At 37.1% G+C, this 16,804-nt stretch overlaps 1 protein-coding gene across 1 annotated transcript in view; it reads right to left on the minus strand.

Moving 5' to 3' along the window:
• The window catches only part of LOC121382311 (non-lysosomal glucosylceramidase-like), a 38,877-nt gene extending 22,124 nt beyond the window's left edge, over positions 1-16,753 (minus strand). Inside the window, exons 1-11 of the mRNA XM_041511893.1 lie at positions 16,564-16,753; positions 14,439-14,527; positions 12,464-12,579; positions 9,238-9,462; positions 8,515-8,754; positions 7,650-7,752; positions 7,015-7,168; positions 6,213-6,338; positions 2,732-2,883; positions 1,516-1,620; positions 649-756 (exon numbers count right to left, since the gene is read on the minus strand). Of these exons, the coding sequence (XP_041367827.1) occupies positions 649-756; positions 1,516-1,620; positions 2,732-2,883; positions 6,213-6,338; positions 7,015-7,168; positions 7,650-7,752; positions 8,515-8,754; positions 9,238-9,462; positions 12,464-12,579; positions 14,439-14,527; positions 16,564-16,733 (1,588 nt within the window). The 5' untranslated portion in view covers positions 16,734-16,753. The remainder of the gene's footprint in view (positions 1-648; positions 757-1,515; positions 1,621-2,731; positions 2,884-6,212; positions 6,339-7,014; positions 7,169-7,649; positions 7,753-8,514; positions 8,755-9,237; positions 9,463-12,463; positions 12,580-14,438; positions 14,528-16,563) is intronic.
• Between the last annotated feature and the right edge of the window lie 51 nt (positions 16,754-16,804).

Genomic DNA, 16,804 nt, shown 5'->3' on the forward strand with positions numbered 1-16,804 from the left:
GCTTAAAACTCTGGTTTTTGAGGATAGGAAAGAAATATAATAATACATTCTTCTCCATTAGATACCATATTAAACTCCTCAAAAAAACTGTCAACCTGGTTCGCAAAAAATAAATGGTATCTAAAATGGCCACTCATGTATTATTCTCTATTTAATACCCAATGAATGAATGAATGAATGAAGAGAAACAAAAAACGAAAAAAAAGTATGCCAACTATGTGCAAAAGATAAAGTGATCAACTCCTCAAAACTAGACCATCTGTAAACCGGAATTTTCGCAAAAACCACACAATTTTTACGGTCCCGAATTTTTTAAACTTATTTTGGTATTACAGAAAGGAACCTCTCTGCACCAGAGGTTACAGCACGCGCTTTGAACCCTTTGAAAACTGAACATTTTACTTGGTTCTGTGGGTGTCTGGTTTACAGGGGTTTCACTGTATAATGCTACAGATAAGAATTTACTCTGTTATTTGTAAGACAATTATTTCACAGAATGCAAAACATAATTTCCATGATGTCATCAGGAATATTTTTTATATTTTAGTGTTTGTGTGTGTGTCGGGAGTGGTGGGGGTGGTTAATGAATAAATGACTATACGTTATTAGTTTAATATATATCTTTATATGTAACATATTTTGCCGTACCTGGATCACCAATGTCATGTGGAACTGTATTGGCAGTTTTCACTATGCCCTTCTCTCCAGACATACAGAACTTTACACTTGCCAAGTCCTCAGATACTACAGAGTCAGCTAGAATGAAAATGAAAAACATTTTTGGTTAAGGACACCCAAGCACTTTTTAAACCAAATTTATTTAGTGTCAAACATTACATGTAGGTTATATCAAAACTTGGACTAGAGACTGAAAGAAAGATGCAGATGCTAATACAATGGGCTGTTCCTACTAACAGCAAGGAATCAATGTATGCATTTTCCAGGTTACAATATTTCACAAATTTAAGTAACAAAATAAGTCGAAAATGTTTCGATCAATCTGAGGCCAGGATAGCTATTATGGATTTCTAATCAGCCCCAAAAATAACAACACTTAGTCAGAAACATGAGAGGATCGGTTGAATCACATATGGTTGAAATCTGTCTTGTATAATTTGAAAAGAAGTCGAAAATGTCTCAGTCAATCAGATGCCAGATCAGCCATCTTGGATTTTAAATCATAAAATTAAAAACACACGATCATGAGACCAAATTTGGTTGAAACCTTCCCAGTGTTGGTGAAAAAGGTTTTTTTAAAAAGTGAAAAACTGATGGACAACGGACACCACATCATTGCATAAGCTCCCATGGCCCCTCTATGAAAGCAGATAATTTTAACAAATATTCATAGATTCAAGCATTAAATCTACATAGTATAACTTAATAATGAAAACTAATAAAAATAACAATAATTGCTTATCTATTAAAGCTGACAATTTTAACAAATTATTCTAATTCAAGCATTAGATCCGCATAGAATTTTTTTTTCCATATAAAACGTGACAAACATCTCACCTATATCATACTGTATCGACTCTTGAATCTTGGGCCACAGCATGATGAAAGCAAAAGATGCATAGTGGTGTACATCGTAAGTGTTATACATCCGATATTCATGACCTGCAAAACAAAATTATATATAATAAAAGCACAAAGTCTTTACTAATGATATACATTTTTATTTACATAAAAGGCTTTTCTACAAACTGTATATATTAAATATCCAATAGTAAAAGCGCCGTACTGTTTTATTACAATAACATTATTAATATTTAGTAAACAAATGTATCAGCATAATTTCCTCATTGAAGACATTTTTATTTTGACACCGCAATAACTCAATTTTTTTAATTTATCAAACATCAATTAATACACACCAAAAATTTAACATATAATATGCAAAATTTTAGCTTGTTCTATACCAATTTTGTGACTGTTATACACCAATAAATTCCCAGAGAGAGAGAGAGAGAGAGAGAGAGAGAGAGAGAGAGAGAGAGAGAGAGAGAGAGAGAGAGAGAGAGAGAGAGAGAGAGAGAGAGAAAAAGATAGAGAGATTGAGATTCATCTTTATCATACAAGTAATCAATTTGCTATCACTGAATTTTATTGAATAACATTAATTTTTTTAGATTCTTTCAAATCATATAATATCAAATTTGTAATTATAGTACTTTATTCTGCAACCACTGTTTCTATTGACAGAATATGATGACGGAATAAGCAAAGTCATATTCTGATACTAGCAGGATATGACTTTTGACATCACTCATGTGACGTCATAAGCATAGCTACATTACAAAATCGCTCATTTGACCTCCAGATCATCGTACAATGTGGCTGAAATAACAGAAATAATAGCTTTTCCCTTAATTTTTATGGTCTGCAGGATAAAGATAATAACTAGTTAATGACGTTGGATATATCGGCTTTATCCTGATCAGGCTGAATGAGAAATTTCCCATTCTTACCGTCACAGGATAAAGCTGATATCCGACATCATCAACTAGTTATTCTCTATCAGGGGTGGGAATTGGTGAACTGTAAAAAAAAGAAGAGGAAATCTAGAGGGGTCCGGGGTGGTGAACTGTAAAAAAGAGGAAATCTAGAGGGGTCCGGGGGCAAGGATGATTAAAATGCGAGGAAACGCAATGTTTCATGAGAGGAAAACTGCAGATCCGAGGAGAATTCCCACCCCTGTCTATATATCTGCAACTATAGCTGCACAAACCTTCAAGATAGGCGAATTTGCTGTATTCTGGTACCGGGTCGACACTTGATTCCGCAGAGCTGTCAGCGATGGGGTCTACCCAAATGGTGCCACCATCACTGACGAAGTAGAGTTCATTGAACAGGGCAGACTTGTACCAGGCCGGCAGTTTGCTGGAAATATGGAATAGAATTAGGAATACACTGATGTTTATTAAGTAACCATTATTATACCAAATGATTGTTTTGTTTTGTTTAATGACACCACTAGAGCACATTTATTTATTAATCATCAGATGTCAAGAATTTGTTAATTTTGATATAGTCTTAGAGAGGAAACCCGAGCTACATTTTCCCCATTAGTAGCAAGGGATGTTTTATATGCACCACCCCACAAACAGGATAGCACATACCACAGCCTTTGGTATACCAATCATGATGCACTGGCTGGAATGATATATTCAACAGAATTGTTAATGTAAACTAGCAACCATAAACAAAACATACAGTCACTGAAGGTTACACACCACCATTAATTACTCCATGCAATTCTGATTCAATACAATTTCTATGTCAGAATATATTCTGTAAAAAATATAGCACTGTCGAGAGGGTCATGTGACTACTAATTTTAGGGAGTGCTCTCAAATGACATATACCATGTAATAAATCAACATCGGTCGACTACAAATTTTTTCAATTAATGACCACTATGCCCGACCACCATCTCGTGTTGCTATTATACAAGTAGCACTATACCACGTGCACAGTTGTTATCAGTTAGTACTACATTATAACAAGTAACTTCAAACTAATGGGTTATTTAAATACTACAGATGTCAACATATGTGTAATCATCAAAGAAAGATTTCAATAAGTTATATCAGAATTTTGTAGTTTTTTTTTTTTATGAGGAAATATTTCCTAAACCAGACTATATTAAGCTGCTACAGCAAGTAACGACACGACGAAGGTGGTGTGTGGCCTGAAGATGTAGCTTTCAAAGTTTCAATATGTATAAACTGTGTTGACCTTTTATGTTTTAGCGTTTTTGCTTTCAAATTGAGAATTTATGAAATCTAAAATACTTTACTCCACTTTTTGTACAAAATGTTTAGTGTAAAAAAATTTCATTTCCAAAAACTGTTTTCTTTCTGTTCTATAACAATAAGCATGAAAGAAAAAGAAAATGAAAAGAATTTGGTAATTATCTCATTTCATGAATACATGTACTTAGAACCAAAACACACCTCAGCTGAATCTGGTGAGTATGATACTAGTTGCAAAAAGAAACGCATTAAATTGAACATGAAAAAAAAACACCACGTCTGTGCTGGTGCAAACTACAGATCTGGCAACGGACAACATAGAACATGTGCTCTATTTTTAACACTGCCAGTCTCACTAGACCCAGACCCAGCTTCAGTGTGTTTTGGCCCTTCACCGCACCTTTCATCAAGTACATTCCCTCCATATGTGTAGATATCATATTTAACCTTTAGACTACTGGATTAATTTTTGACAAAAACCACGTTCAGTAGATACAAGTATACAATTTTTACCCACATATATTCACTTAAATGTTTTATAAATACAGTAGAATCTCATTGGCTCGAACACTGTCGGTGCATCAAAGTCTGTTCGACCCATCGGGTAGTTCGAACCATGCATTCGGCCGTTGTCGGGTGCTTCTGTAACACAAAAAACAATCGGAATACCTCGCATATTTCCGTAAAACTGGCTTGGGCGAGATGGTCCGATTGACTCATGAGTAACGAAGTCGCCTTCAAATGTCGGATGAGATACATATTTGTAACTATTATTTATCACCGTTGAATAAACAAATAACAAAAACACTGGTAGTCTGTATTTATAAATATTTATTAATTTAAAAAATCGTTCTTTATTATGCTGTTGTAGAATCTTTTGCGACATATTGACAATGTTGAGTAAAGAATGAAAGTGCATGAAGCACAGGCGGAGGCCCTTTACCTTTTATTGTTGCAATCACTACATTACATTGATCTCTCCTGTATTTCAAGTTAAAAACAAAATATGCCGACGCTCATGCGTATAGTAGCGATTAAAATGATTAAAGTAAACCGGCGAGGCCGAACTAGGCTCACCAATTGATTGGTGTTTCATGCAAGGTTCATTCAGTTCACGATTATTGTAGTACTATTATCTGTACTAGAAAGATAATTACCGATAGGTGCTAAATAAACAACATGAGAAGCCGGCATATGATCTAGGATTAATTCGTTCCACTTCCGAATTTATATTAACTTACTTTGTGACTGACATGAAAGGGTCAATGAAAAATTTGTAAATAAATATAAATTATTTTTTGTATTTCTTCGGATAAACTTAGTCGTTCGAGCTATATATGTTTAATTTTACAGTTCGGACTAATAAACTGGTTCGAGAGAAAGCTTATGTTCGACCCTAGGGGTATTCGACCAATCAGCACCAAAATAAAAGGGTTTAATAGAGAGAGAGAAAATCGGGACATTGTTCTTGGTTCGAGAATACCGGTAGGTTCGACCGTTGGGCGTTCGAGCCAATGAGATTTCTGTACATAAAATAAAGTTCATATTTGAATCAGTAAGTATTATTTTCATCAGTTTTTCGAATTTTTATGATATTTTAGATGGGTTGATGTTGATTAAAATTAGGCAAAAAAATTAAAAAATTGTGTTTAGTTACAGCCATTTGTGGCCAACTGTCCATTATTCCCAATAACAGTGGTTTTCTGATCAGAATTTTTTTGTGAAAAATTAACTACGATTCATATCCCAATATTTGGTGATTTTCGTCATTGGTATAACGATCAAATTTATTATCCAATTAGCTTTCACAATCAGCTATCGATCCCTGAAAATGACTGTGACGTGTCGCCATTGTTGTCAAGCGAAAATACTTGCCGAAAACCACTTTTTCAACTCAAAATTCCAAGGTATAATCCATTGAAAAAACAAAATCTAAAAAACAGGAAACTCACTTGTCTTCTATTTCCTGTTAATAAATAGCTTCCAGTGAGTGTCGTGTGCGCAAAACGGCGGGAAATATGAATTAGGGAAATGCACTGTATACAGCGTACAGCATGTCAACTGGCGTGACGTCGGGCGAGATATCTCACCTGTCGTAGTCAGGTTAAAGGCATACTGTCACAGATTTAAGGACCTTATTTCTCTTTTAATGAATAATAAATAAAAATTACATTAATTTCTACAGACCAAATCTAACTATTGCATCACTTTAACTACATCATGATGGAGTAAAATCCATGTCAACCATCTCAGCAATGTTAGATTTGAATTATGGACCATTGCCATAATTCAATTATTTTTATAAAATATCATTAATAAGTGGAGTATGGTGGTTACGTAGATGGTTGAATAAAGTACGTTTAGGGACAAATCAAATATATATATTTTTAAGTAATACTTTGTTAGGCCATCAAACAGGTCAGTGGTCTGTGACAGTATGCCTTTAAGACTTACCTGTTGGAGAGAAATGGATTTTGCCACTGTTCAATCTTCTCTTCCCAGGCTGGGTATGAGATCAGTGCATGAGCACACAAACGTGGAGCTGCATCTCCTTTTGTCCCAAACCATCGAGTGTATCGCCTGAAAAAAAACCCATTCTGAGAGTACTGCTAAAGCAATAAATATCCCCTACCAGGCCCAAAATATTTTCGTATCTCCTAAATTCAAGGGCAATAAATCTGCTAAAAATGGGTAAATTGCCATGAAAAAGTAAACTTCATCTGTAACAGTACACGATAAAGCTATATATAAAATTTCAAGGGCCATAACTCTGTCAAATCGCCATGAATTTGAAATAAATACAAACATCATGTTAAAATAAAATGAAGTTCTGTAAATCTGCGTCATGTACAGACAGACCAGACAGGTTAACTGTCTTCCAAAGACACCATGCTTGCACTTTTAACTGGATTAAGATAAGCATGGAATATTTTCAATGACAGCAACAACAAGCATTCTGAGAGTACTGCTAAAGCAATACATGTTCCCTACGGTGGCCCAATTTTTTTTCATATCTCCTAAGATCAAGGACCATAATTCTGTCAAAAATTAATAAATCGCCATGAAAGTCAAACTTGATTTGTATCAGTACATGATAAAGCTATACACAAAATTTCAGCTCAATATCTCAAGGCACTACAAACAAAAACATCCGGAAAACTATATGTGGGACAGATGGACAGACAGACGGACAGAGACGGAACCTATAGGCCCCTCCAGTTGGACCAGAAGGGAACTGAAAATGTATTCAACATACCTGGCATATTTTTGTTCTCTTGCAGCAAAGAGAATAACAGGCATATCCCAGGCTAAACAGAAGTCAAGCTGACCTTTGCCATGTGGCTTAACGGTGCACTTTGCACATACCGCTGTTGCTATTTCTTTTCCCTTTTTAGTTTTTGCACTGTTCTCTGAAAATTCACAAACAAAATTTTATAATATTGGCATGGTGTAAACAACTACATGTATACAAAAAATAGAAAAGTGTATACAGAGAATAACTGAATAATATCATAATTATCTCAGTCATCAGCTCTATAAAATGTTTGTTGTACAGACTCAATCTCTAATGATGTCACACACATACAATTTGTATGGCGTTGTCATGACATTAGCGTCTCAGACTCTATTAGAGTCTCGAGTCTAGACTCTAAAAGTTTTATAAGCACCAAGCCAGGACAATGCTGATAATATACATGTTCATCATTATCTAGGGTATTTTTGTGTTTAAGCATTATAAATGTATGTAGTTACACGTGAGTAAAACACACAGGATTTGTGAATTCTGCCCCATGTTACAAGACACCAAATAGTCATAAAACATTTTTTAAGTGCTCAAGAGCTGTCAAAAGTTTCTTTTAAGTACTCCTTTCCATATTTTCAAGTATTTACCACCAACGGAATTGAGACTTCCATCTTCCTTCAGGTCATTCCAGACATCTTCACCGGACCCGTTCGGATCAAACTCCACACAGTGACTGACGCTGACACCATCCTAACAAAACAGAAAACGTACTGGAATCAAACACTGCTGACCACAGAATCCTGTTTTCTCTCTCACTAACCACCATCAATCTGGCATAATATTTTCTTAATATTTTATATTTTATCTTACCAAACTGAATGTGTTTCTATCTGTGTTTAATAGGTACATTAAATTATAGACAGTTAGCAAAACAAAACTGCCTTTTTTAATACATATATATTAATTACCTGCAGGTTTTTACAAGAAAGGTTGGATCCATAATGATTGGGTGTAATTTTTCACTAAATGTTGCCAGAATCCATTTGGATTCTCACAATATGGAGATCCAAAAGAATCCAGTTATTTTAATTTTTTTTTTATTCTGTACTAATAGTTACTTAATTCAGATACCCAAATTCCTATTGAGAAACAAAGTTAAAGTTTGGTTTTGTTTGACACCACTAGAGTACATCGGCTATAAGGATGTCAAATACTTGGTAATTGTGACTCAAAGTCATCAGAGGAAACCCACCACATTTTTTCCATTGGCAGCCAGGGATCTTTTATATGCACTTTCCCACTAACAGGAAAGCACATAACACAGCCTTCGACTAGTTGTGGTGTGCTGGTTGGAACAAGAAAAACCCCAATCAGTTGAATGGATCCACTGAGGTGGTTCAATTCTTCGATACAAACTCCTCAAGCAAGCACTCAACTAACTGAGCTAAATCCCGCGACAAATATTGAGAAACAAAGTCGGGATGATGATATAGTTAAGAGATAAATACAAACCTTTTTAGCTGCTGACACTGCGTATGTGCAATCCATGTCTCTGAATGCCTGGTGAATCATAACCCCCTGGACCTCACTGTCGTCAGACTTGTGAGAGAACGGCTCGTTCCAACAGCCGCCATCTTTATCCTCTTTGATACCGCGGCCGTTCTTGAAGGTGAACATTATGCTGATCTCCAGTTCCTCATCACCGTTGTTTTCTATACTCCAGACAAACACAGCAGTGGGGAGTGTAGTTTCCTGAAATATTAATTATCAACATAGCTCTAGTTACATGGTTCACTTCCGGGTTAGAGTTCATTCATCACAGTCCAATATAGTTCCAAACTGCAACATATGTTGTGGTTCACATATTCACTTCTAGGAATTGGGGAAGAATTAAAATAATTTGTGTGTTTAATGGTAAGCATTCTGGCCGTATTTTGCCCACGTTATAGGCGTACGGGCTCCCATTTTTATGCTGGGCAAGTTGGAAGTTTGCCTGAATTAATTAAAAATGCATGAATCCGGAAAAAACATTTATTCATATTAGTGATACTGCCAAACAGCTACACGTATACATGTAGGGTTGCAAACGAATCAATATTAGATGCATTTTTACATTGATTACAACTAATATTATGGGTAGATTGATGGAAATACATGGTAAAAAGGTTTGCATGAATATCTCTATCATTGTTGCCATAAACAATCATTCTTGAGAAACTTGGAAGAGTACCTCACCTTATAATCATGAGGAAACACAGGAGAAATCTGTCTGCACACAAGTCGCACTTTGTGTTCAGGAATGTCATAAATGGTCCAGGCACGGGGGTACAAGGCATGGTACGTGGCATCCTGCTGTGGAAAATGCCACTTCCATGAGCCGAGTCCTTTCGTCTTCTTAGGCTGGGCAGAGAGTACTTGCTGGTAAACTGTATTTCCATTCTTGCGGATACACACGACAAACTGCAATGAATAATATGAAAGCAGGATGAGATAAAAAAAAAAAAAAAGGAAGGGAATATTTACATAACAACAACGTAGCACATTTTTAAACTACAGATGTTTCGATGAAATTAATGATTGGGGGTTTTTTTTAATGACATACTCAATACATTTTAATTATGGTTATATGGTGCTGGACATATGGTTAAAGAACACACAGATAATGAGAGAGGAAACCCACTGCAGCCAAGCAATGGACCACTCTTTCCGATTAGCAGCAAAGAATATTTTATATGCAGCATCCCACAGACAAGATGGTACATACCTCAGCTTTTGTTACACCAGTAACTTGTGTAGCACAGGCTGGACAGGGATCGATCCTAGAGTGATCCCGCATCAGGCGAGCACGTTACCATTGGGCTTAACATATTGTTATTGTAACACAAAATCAACAAGAGATCTTTTATATACAGAACAGTATATTACATGGCCTTTGATGTGCTACTTATGAAGCACTGGTTGGGATGAGGAAAAAACCCCACCTAAAATAAATAAAGTTTTGTTTGTTTAACGACACCACTAGAGCACATTGATTCATTAATCATCGGCTATTGGCTATCAAACATTTGGTAATTTTGACATATAGTTGTCAGAGGAAACCTGCTACATTTTTTCTAATGCAGCAAGTGATCTTTTATATGCAGTTTCCCAGACACGAAAGCACATACCACCACCTTTGATATACCAGTCGTGGTGAACTGGCAGGAACGAGAAATAGCCCAATGGGCCCATCGACGGGGATCGAGTGCTTTACCACTGTGCTACGTCCCGCCCCGAAAAAAATAAAAGTCCATTGAGCAGGATTAATTCTGCGACACACTGCATGTCAGGTGAACACTTTACCAGTGAGATAAACCCAACACCAAGTTATTAATGAGAGTACAGGGAAGGTACATGATATTCCCATCAAAAGTAGGTCATGGTGACCTAGCTGTGGTACATGGCACACCACCATCCAAGTTGTACCACCATGCAAGGTCTGATGATCCTATATGAATTGGTAAGGAAGATATGGGCCGGACAAGGATTTCCTTTAATGTGCAGTAATGCATGAAAAGTTTTAAAAATTGTTTTGTTTAAAGACACCATCAGAGCACATTGATTTATTAATCATCAGCAATTGGATGTCAAACATTTGGTCATTTTGACATTGTCTTAGAGAGGAAACCTGATACATTTTTCCATTAGTAGCAAGGAATCTTTCATATGCACCATCCCACAGACATGACAGCACATATCATGGCCTTTGATATACCAGTTACGGTGCACTGGCCAGAAAATAGTCCAACTGGCCCACAGACCCATAAAAAGTAGGTAGCAGTAACCTAGTTATGTTATGCGATACATTGCCATGCCAAGTTGTACTTGCATGCAAAGTTTAATCATCATATATGAATTGATGTGCTTTTGAAACAAAAATCTGTATGGACAAACATACAGTCATACAGATGGATGGACCACCATATTATGACCTGTCGAGGAGGATCTAGTGGAGGGTCTGTAGCATGAGCACACAAAATGACAAAAGTCAGAACATGTTTAAGCTGGACGTGCCTCACATCAGTTTGTTCTGATTACCCTACCATCTGTACCGTGTATCTAACACCTTACCTTTGTGAAGTCTAATTTACAAGGGGGTGAGACGTAGCCCAGTGGTTAAGCATTTGTTTGATGTGCGGTCGGTTTGGGATCGATCTCCGTCAGTGGGCCCATTGGGCTATTTCTCGCTCCAGCCAGTGCACGACTGGTACATCAAAGGCTGTGGTATGTACTACCCATGCTGCTAATCGAAAAGAGTAGCCCATGAAGTGGTGACAGCGTGTTTCCTCTCTCAATATCTGTGTGGTCCTTAACCATATGTCTGACGCCATATGACCGTAAAATAAAATGTGTTGAGTGCGTCGTTAAATAAAACATTTCCTTCCTTCCTTCTAATTTACAAAGCTCTCTTATGCATAACTGCATCATCCTTGCAAGTCTTTTCTGCATTGCACTGTGAGCTTGTAAAGTTGCCAAAGTTTAGTGAATAAGGTCCATTATGGTTTCAAATTTAAGAATTATTATTTATGAGAAAAAAAAAACATACAAATCTTATTGGTTAGCAACTTCCCACCTCCACTAGATGGTGTACCATTATTTATTGCTCAGACTTTGAATAGGGCCTCATCTTGACACACTACTGAGCACTCCATCTTTGAACAGGGCCACATCTTGACACACTACTGAGCACTCCATCTTTGAATAGGGCCACATCTTGACACACTACTGAGCACTCCGACTTTGAATAAGGCCACATCTTGACACACTACTGAGCACTCCGACTTTGAATAGGGCCTCATCTTGACACACTACTGAGCACTCCGACTTTGAATAGGGCCACATCTTGACACACTACTGAGCACTTCGACTTTGAATAGGGCCACATCTTGACACACTACTGAGCACTCCGACTTTGAATAGGGCCACATGTTGACACACTACTGAGCACTTCGACTTTGAATAGGGCCACATCTTGACACACTACTGAGCACTCCGACTTTGAATAGGGCCTCATCTTAATACACTAATTCTTTTTAAATGACATCATTTCGAAGCCAAACAACAGTGTGAAAAGTGACTTTTTTGTTGACCTTAACTACATTTGAAATGTTTTTACATGGTCCTTGTTATTCATAAAAAATAATAGCCCAGATAATATGAAAAATAAAGAAATTATTGAACATGCAGGTGAATTGTACCGATTTACATGTATGTCACAATTCATGCGTTACCCTTGGCAATACAAGAATCTTGACACTCATTTCGTAAAATCAGTAGGACACACAAGCTTGTATAATAATCCCTATGTATGTATGTATGTATGTATGTATGTATGTATGTATGTATGTATGTATGTACATGTATGTATATGTGGCAATCGATCACAACGATAAAGTACATCTATCATGTTTAGAAAAGTCACCTGATCAGCATCTACGACTGCAAAGTTATACATGCCAGCAACCATCTGAAACCGACAGAATTCACCTCGGTAGCCCCTCCCTATAGTGCCACAACCAATACCACCAATTGGGCAGCCTAGAATATCAACAATAAATAATATTATATACAATGAAATATGCCCATGTGTTGAAACTATCACAAATACAGGTAAATGTTCAGAACTTGATCAAATATACAAAGCAAAATCGACAAAATGCCCACACGTTTTTGTTCCATTCCAAAATGCTCAAGTATTAGGTGGAATTAATGTATAACAATGGCAAATGTGGAGTATACAGCATTGTCAAACTAAGTCAACAAGTGATGTATTTTATATACCTGTACAGGTATGTGCTGGTGTTTTTTAAAATCAAATATTTAAATGTGACTTAAAAGTGACAGACCCTAGTTTTTAAACACTACGGCATATTTTTCACCATTAGTGAAGTTTTAATAACTGAAATCAAACATTACTTAGATCTTATTAATTAGATTATCCATTTTCATAAATTCAAATATCCTGATGTCTCCAATACCATGAAATGCATTTTTTTATATTAAAAACACCCCACCTGCATGTACATGTACTTTTGAGAAAGAAAGAAATGTTTTATTCAACAACACACTCAACACATTGTATTTACAGTGATATGACGTCAGACATATGGTTAAGGACCACACAGATATTGAGAGAGGAAACCCGCTGTTACCACTTCATGGGCTACTCTTTTCGATTAGCAGCAAGGGATCTTTTATATGCACCATCCCACAGACAGGATAGTACATATCACGGCCTTTGTTACACCAGTTGTAGAGCACTGGCTTGAACGAGAACTAGCCCAATATAATGTCTGAGGAATCTGAGGGATCTTTTGTAAGCACCATCCCATACCACGGCCGTTGATATATATATACCAGTTGTGGTGCACTGACTTGAACGAGAAATAGCCCAATGGGCCCACCGACAGGGATTGATCCTACACCAACCGTGCATCAAGTGAGTGCTGTACCACTGGGCTACGTCCCACCCTGTGTACTTTTTGAGAAGTAACTGGTAATGGAGACCTGCTGTAGTGTAATTTTAAGAGTATTTCCCCGTTTCATCATCACATATCTATCTATACTTCTTTCACTCCATTTTAACTTAACTTAACAGTTGAAATTAGGGCTGTGGCTTTATTTGTAGATTAAAGAAAGAAATGTTTTATTTAATGACGCACTCAACACATTTTATTTACGGTTATATGGTGTCAGACATATGGTTAAGGACCACACAGATTTTGAGAGGAAACCCGCTGTCGCCACTACATGGGCTACTCTTTCCGATTAGCAGCAAGGGATCTTTTATTTGTGCTTCTCACAGGCAGGATAGCACAAACCATGGCCTTTGTTGAACCAGTTATGGATCACTGGTCGGTGCAAGTGGTTTACACCTACCAAATGAGCCTTGCAGAGCACTCACTCAGGGTTTGGAGTCGGTATCTGGATTAAAAATCCCATGCCTCGACTGGGATCCGAACCCAGTTCCCATGCCTCGACTGGGATCCGAACCCAGTACCTACCAGCTTGTAGACCGATGGCCTACCACGATGCCACCGAGCTTGGTATATTTGTAGATTAATTACATTTGTACATTGTTTTGGGAGGTCCTTAGAACAACCACTTATAATTATAAAAAAATTTATATAATAACCAGCCGCCTCCTTTCAAATACTGGGCTAACTCTGGGTGAGCAAAACAATTCGCCAAATTGTCTATTAAACTTCAAAAATTGCCACTTGTTTTCTAAAAATTTCAATTATTACATGGAATTATTTCGCCAAACTAAAATACAATTCACCAACTACTTTCAAAATTCACAACTGGCGAATTTGGCGAGTGCCAGAGGTAGCTCTGAAATACAGTGCCCACTCTGAACCCGTGATTTCATCATTTATAAACGAAGTGGAACTTGCCATATATGGGGTTGTGCATCACAGGATCTAGGTGATTGATAAATGGTATTCTTCCTTGATTTCTTTTTTTAAACCAGAACTGCATATATCTGAAAAACAAATTCAAAAATTTATTATCCACATGGTTCAACACACCTGAGTTAATAATAATCATACGAAGCACACATGTAATAACAAGTGTGATGACGTAATTTTGGAAAGCGACTTCATAACATGACGTTGTCTTCTCCAGTCCTAGTTCAGACGTTGTATTTGAAATATGACGTCATTTCGTCGTCTCCTTCTAGTTGTTGAATCATTTTGAAACAGTCCTTGTTATTCATAAAAAAATAACAATAATAATATGGATAATAAAGAAATTATTACACTGGAGTGTGTGTCGTACTGATTTTACGAAACTCATGTCAGGATGTATGTATTATCCTCGTGCTTGCTCGGGCAATACAAAAATCCTAACACTCGTTTCGTAAAATCAGTATGACACACAAGCTCGTATAATAATCTCTATGTATGACACATCAGCAAGAATTTATTAGCCCGATTACTGTGACTGCCAAAAATGCTGATGCCAATTGATTTTACTTCAGCTGTTATATCATCATGGTTAAATGCTGATGGGATTTGTAAAGGTTGCATACTAAAAAGTTACAAGGCAACATTTTCCTACCCTTCTTCCAAAAATACAACACACTAATTAACTATTTAAAATTCTGGCATATATATACTAGCAGAAAAAAGTTTTGTTAATTAGGGCTGGCTCTGGGTGAGCTAAATAGTTTGCCAAATTGTCTATTAAACTTCAAAAATTGCAGAAATCAACAGTTATTTTCTTAAAAATGTCAATTATTACATGAAATTATTTCGCCAAATTAAAATAAAATTCGCCAACTACTTTCAAAATTTGCAATTGGTGAATGCCAGAGCTAGCCCTGTGTTTATAACATTTTGGGTCATATGATCCTGGTTGACGTCATTTTCTTTATAATGGACTGCAAAAACGATTGTATGACTTCTTATCATTCAAAAAAATACACTTTTGGTGGCATTTGATTGTAATCAACGTGATGTCATGCCTCTCCGAAAATGGACATCTTCTAGTGATTGGTAAGCTTGAAGTTGGAACGGCACAAAACATTGTTGTTAAGACATTCTGGTATTTATTAGTGTTCATCAGAACCCCATACAGTGTCTGCGGAGATGTTATCAAGGATTAGGAGCACTACAGATCTTCTGTATTTAGGGAGCCTACATGTACGTGAGACAACACGTTTGAAAAATGCCTATACCAGGCTAGTACACCTACAGAATCATTTGGAAACGACATCGGTGGCACTGTGCTGTCTTAGTTTCATCAAGCCATATTTTTTCAAGGAGGATATTTTTGGGGGGGGGCCTGCTATTAAAAAACCCTCAAACAGGTCAGATTTTACTTCCTACTTCGAGCCCTGCTTAAGAGGAAACATTTTTCAATTAGCAGCAAGAACTGTTTTATATATGCACTTTCCCACAGACAAGACAGCACATACCACAGGCTTTGGTATACCACTTGTGGGACACTGCGTAAGACAGGGTAAAAAAAAACCTGAATGAGACATTGTCACGATGATTGTGAGAATGGACATGAGTTCGATTTGTACCCCCTTTAAATGGTTAGTTTTAGTTTTAAGGTTAGGCGTAGGTTAGTCTTAGAGACTTTGGTATGGAGGGGTACGGGTGGAGCTCTTTCCCGAGAATGGATACACCAAGCCTGAAGGAGACTGGATCTTTCCACCCAGCAGTTAATTACTCTACGATTGAGTTGGATCCTGCCCCTATTTAAAACAATTGCTACATGTGACTGTCACAGTTTTGAAATACAGGAATCATACTGTCATAAGCTATAATTACACCATGAAACCACTGGCAGACCAGTAAGCTGAGCAACTACGGGGCAAGAGCTCCACCCGTTCCCCCCATCATTTATAATAGTTTAGGGTTAGGGTTAGGGCCCCATGCCCCACTTTTCTATATATACCCCATCAAAAAATCCCTCTTTAGATCGATAACTAATGGGGGGAACGGGCGGTACACTTTCCCAACTACGGTAGGCCTAACGGTAAATCATAAATATTAAATGTGTGCACACCTCACAGTAAGACCAACAAATCCGGTTAGCTGTTTCAGCCTTGGCGACTGGAAAGGGCCACATTTTTCTTGACATTTGTAAGTTAGGGGAACTCGCCATCCAAAATCGGGAACACCATCGATGTGAGTTTTCGGTGTCGTTATGCTTTTATCTGGACTAACACAAGCCATCTTTCAAAAAGAATTTCAGCTTGTTGCTTTCAGACAGGTTTACAAACGAGATGCTTCGCTGCATTGACAAC

Source organism: Gigantopelta aegis, chromosome 2 (genome assembly GCF_016097555.1).
Source record: "Gigantopelta aegis isolate Gae_Host chromosome 2, Gae_host_genome, whole genome shotgun sequence".
Taxonomy (NCBI): domain Eukaryota; kingdom Metazoa; phylum Mollusca; class Gastropoda; order Neomphalida; family Peltospiridae; genus Gigantopelta; species Gigantopelta aegis.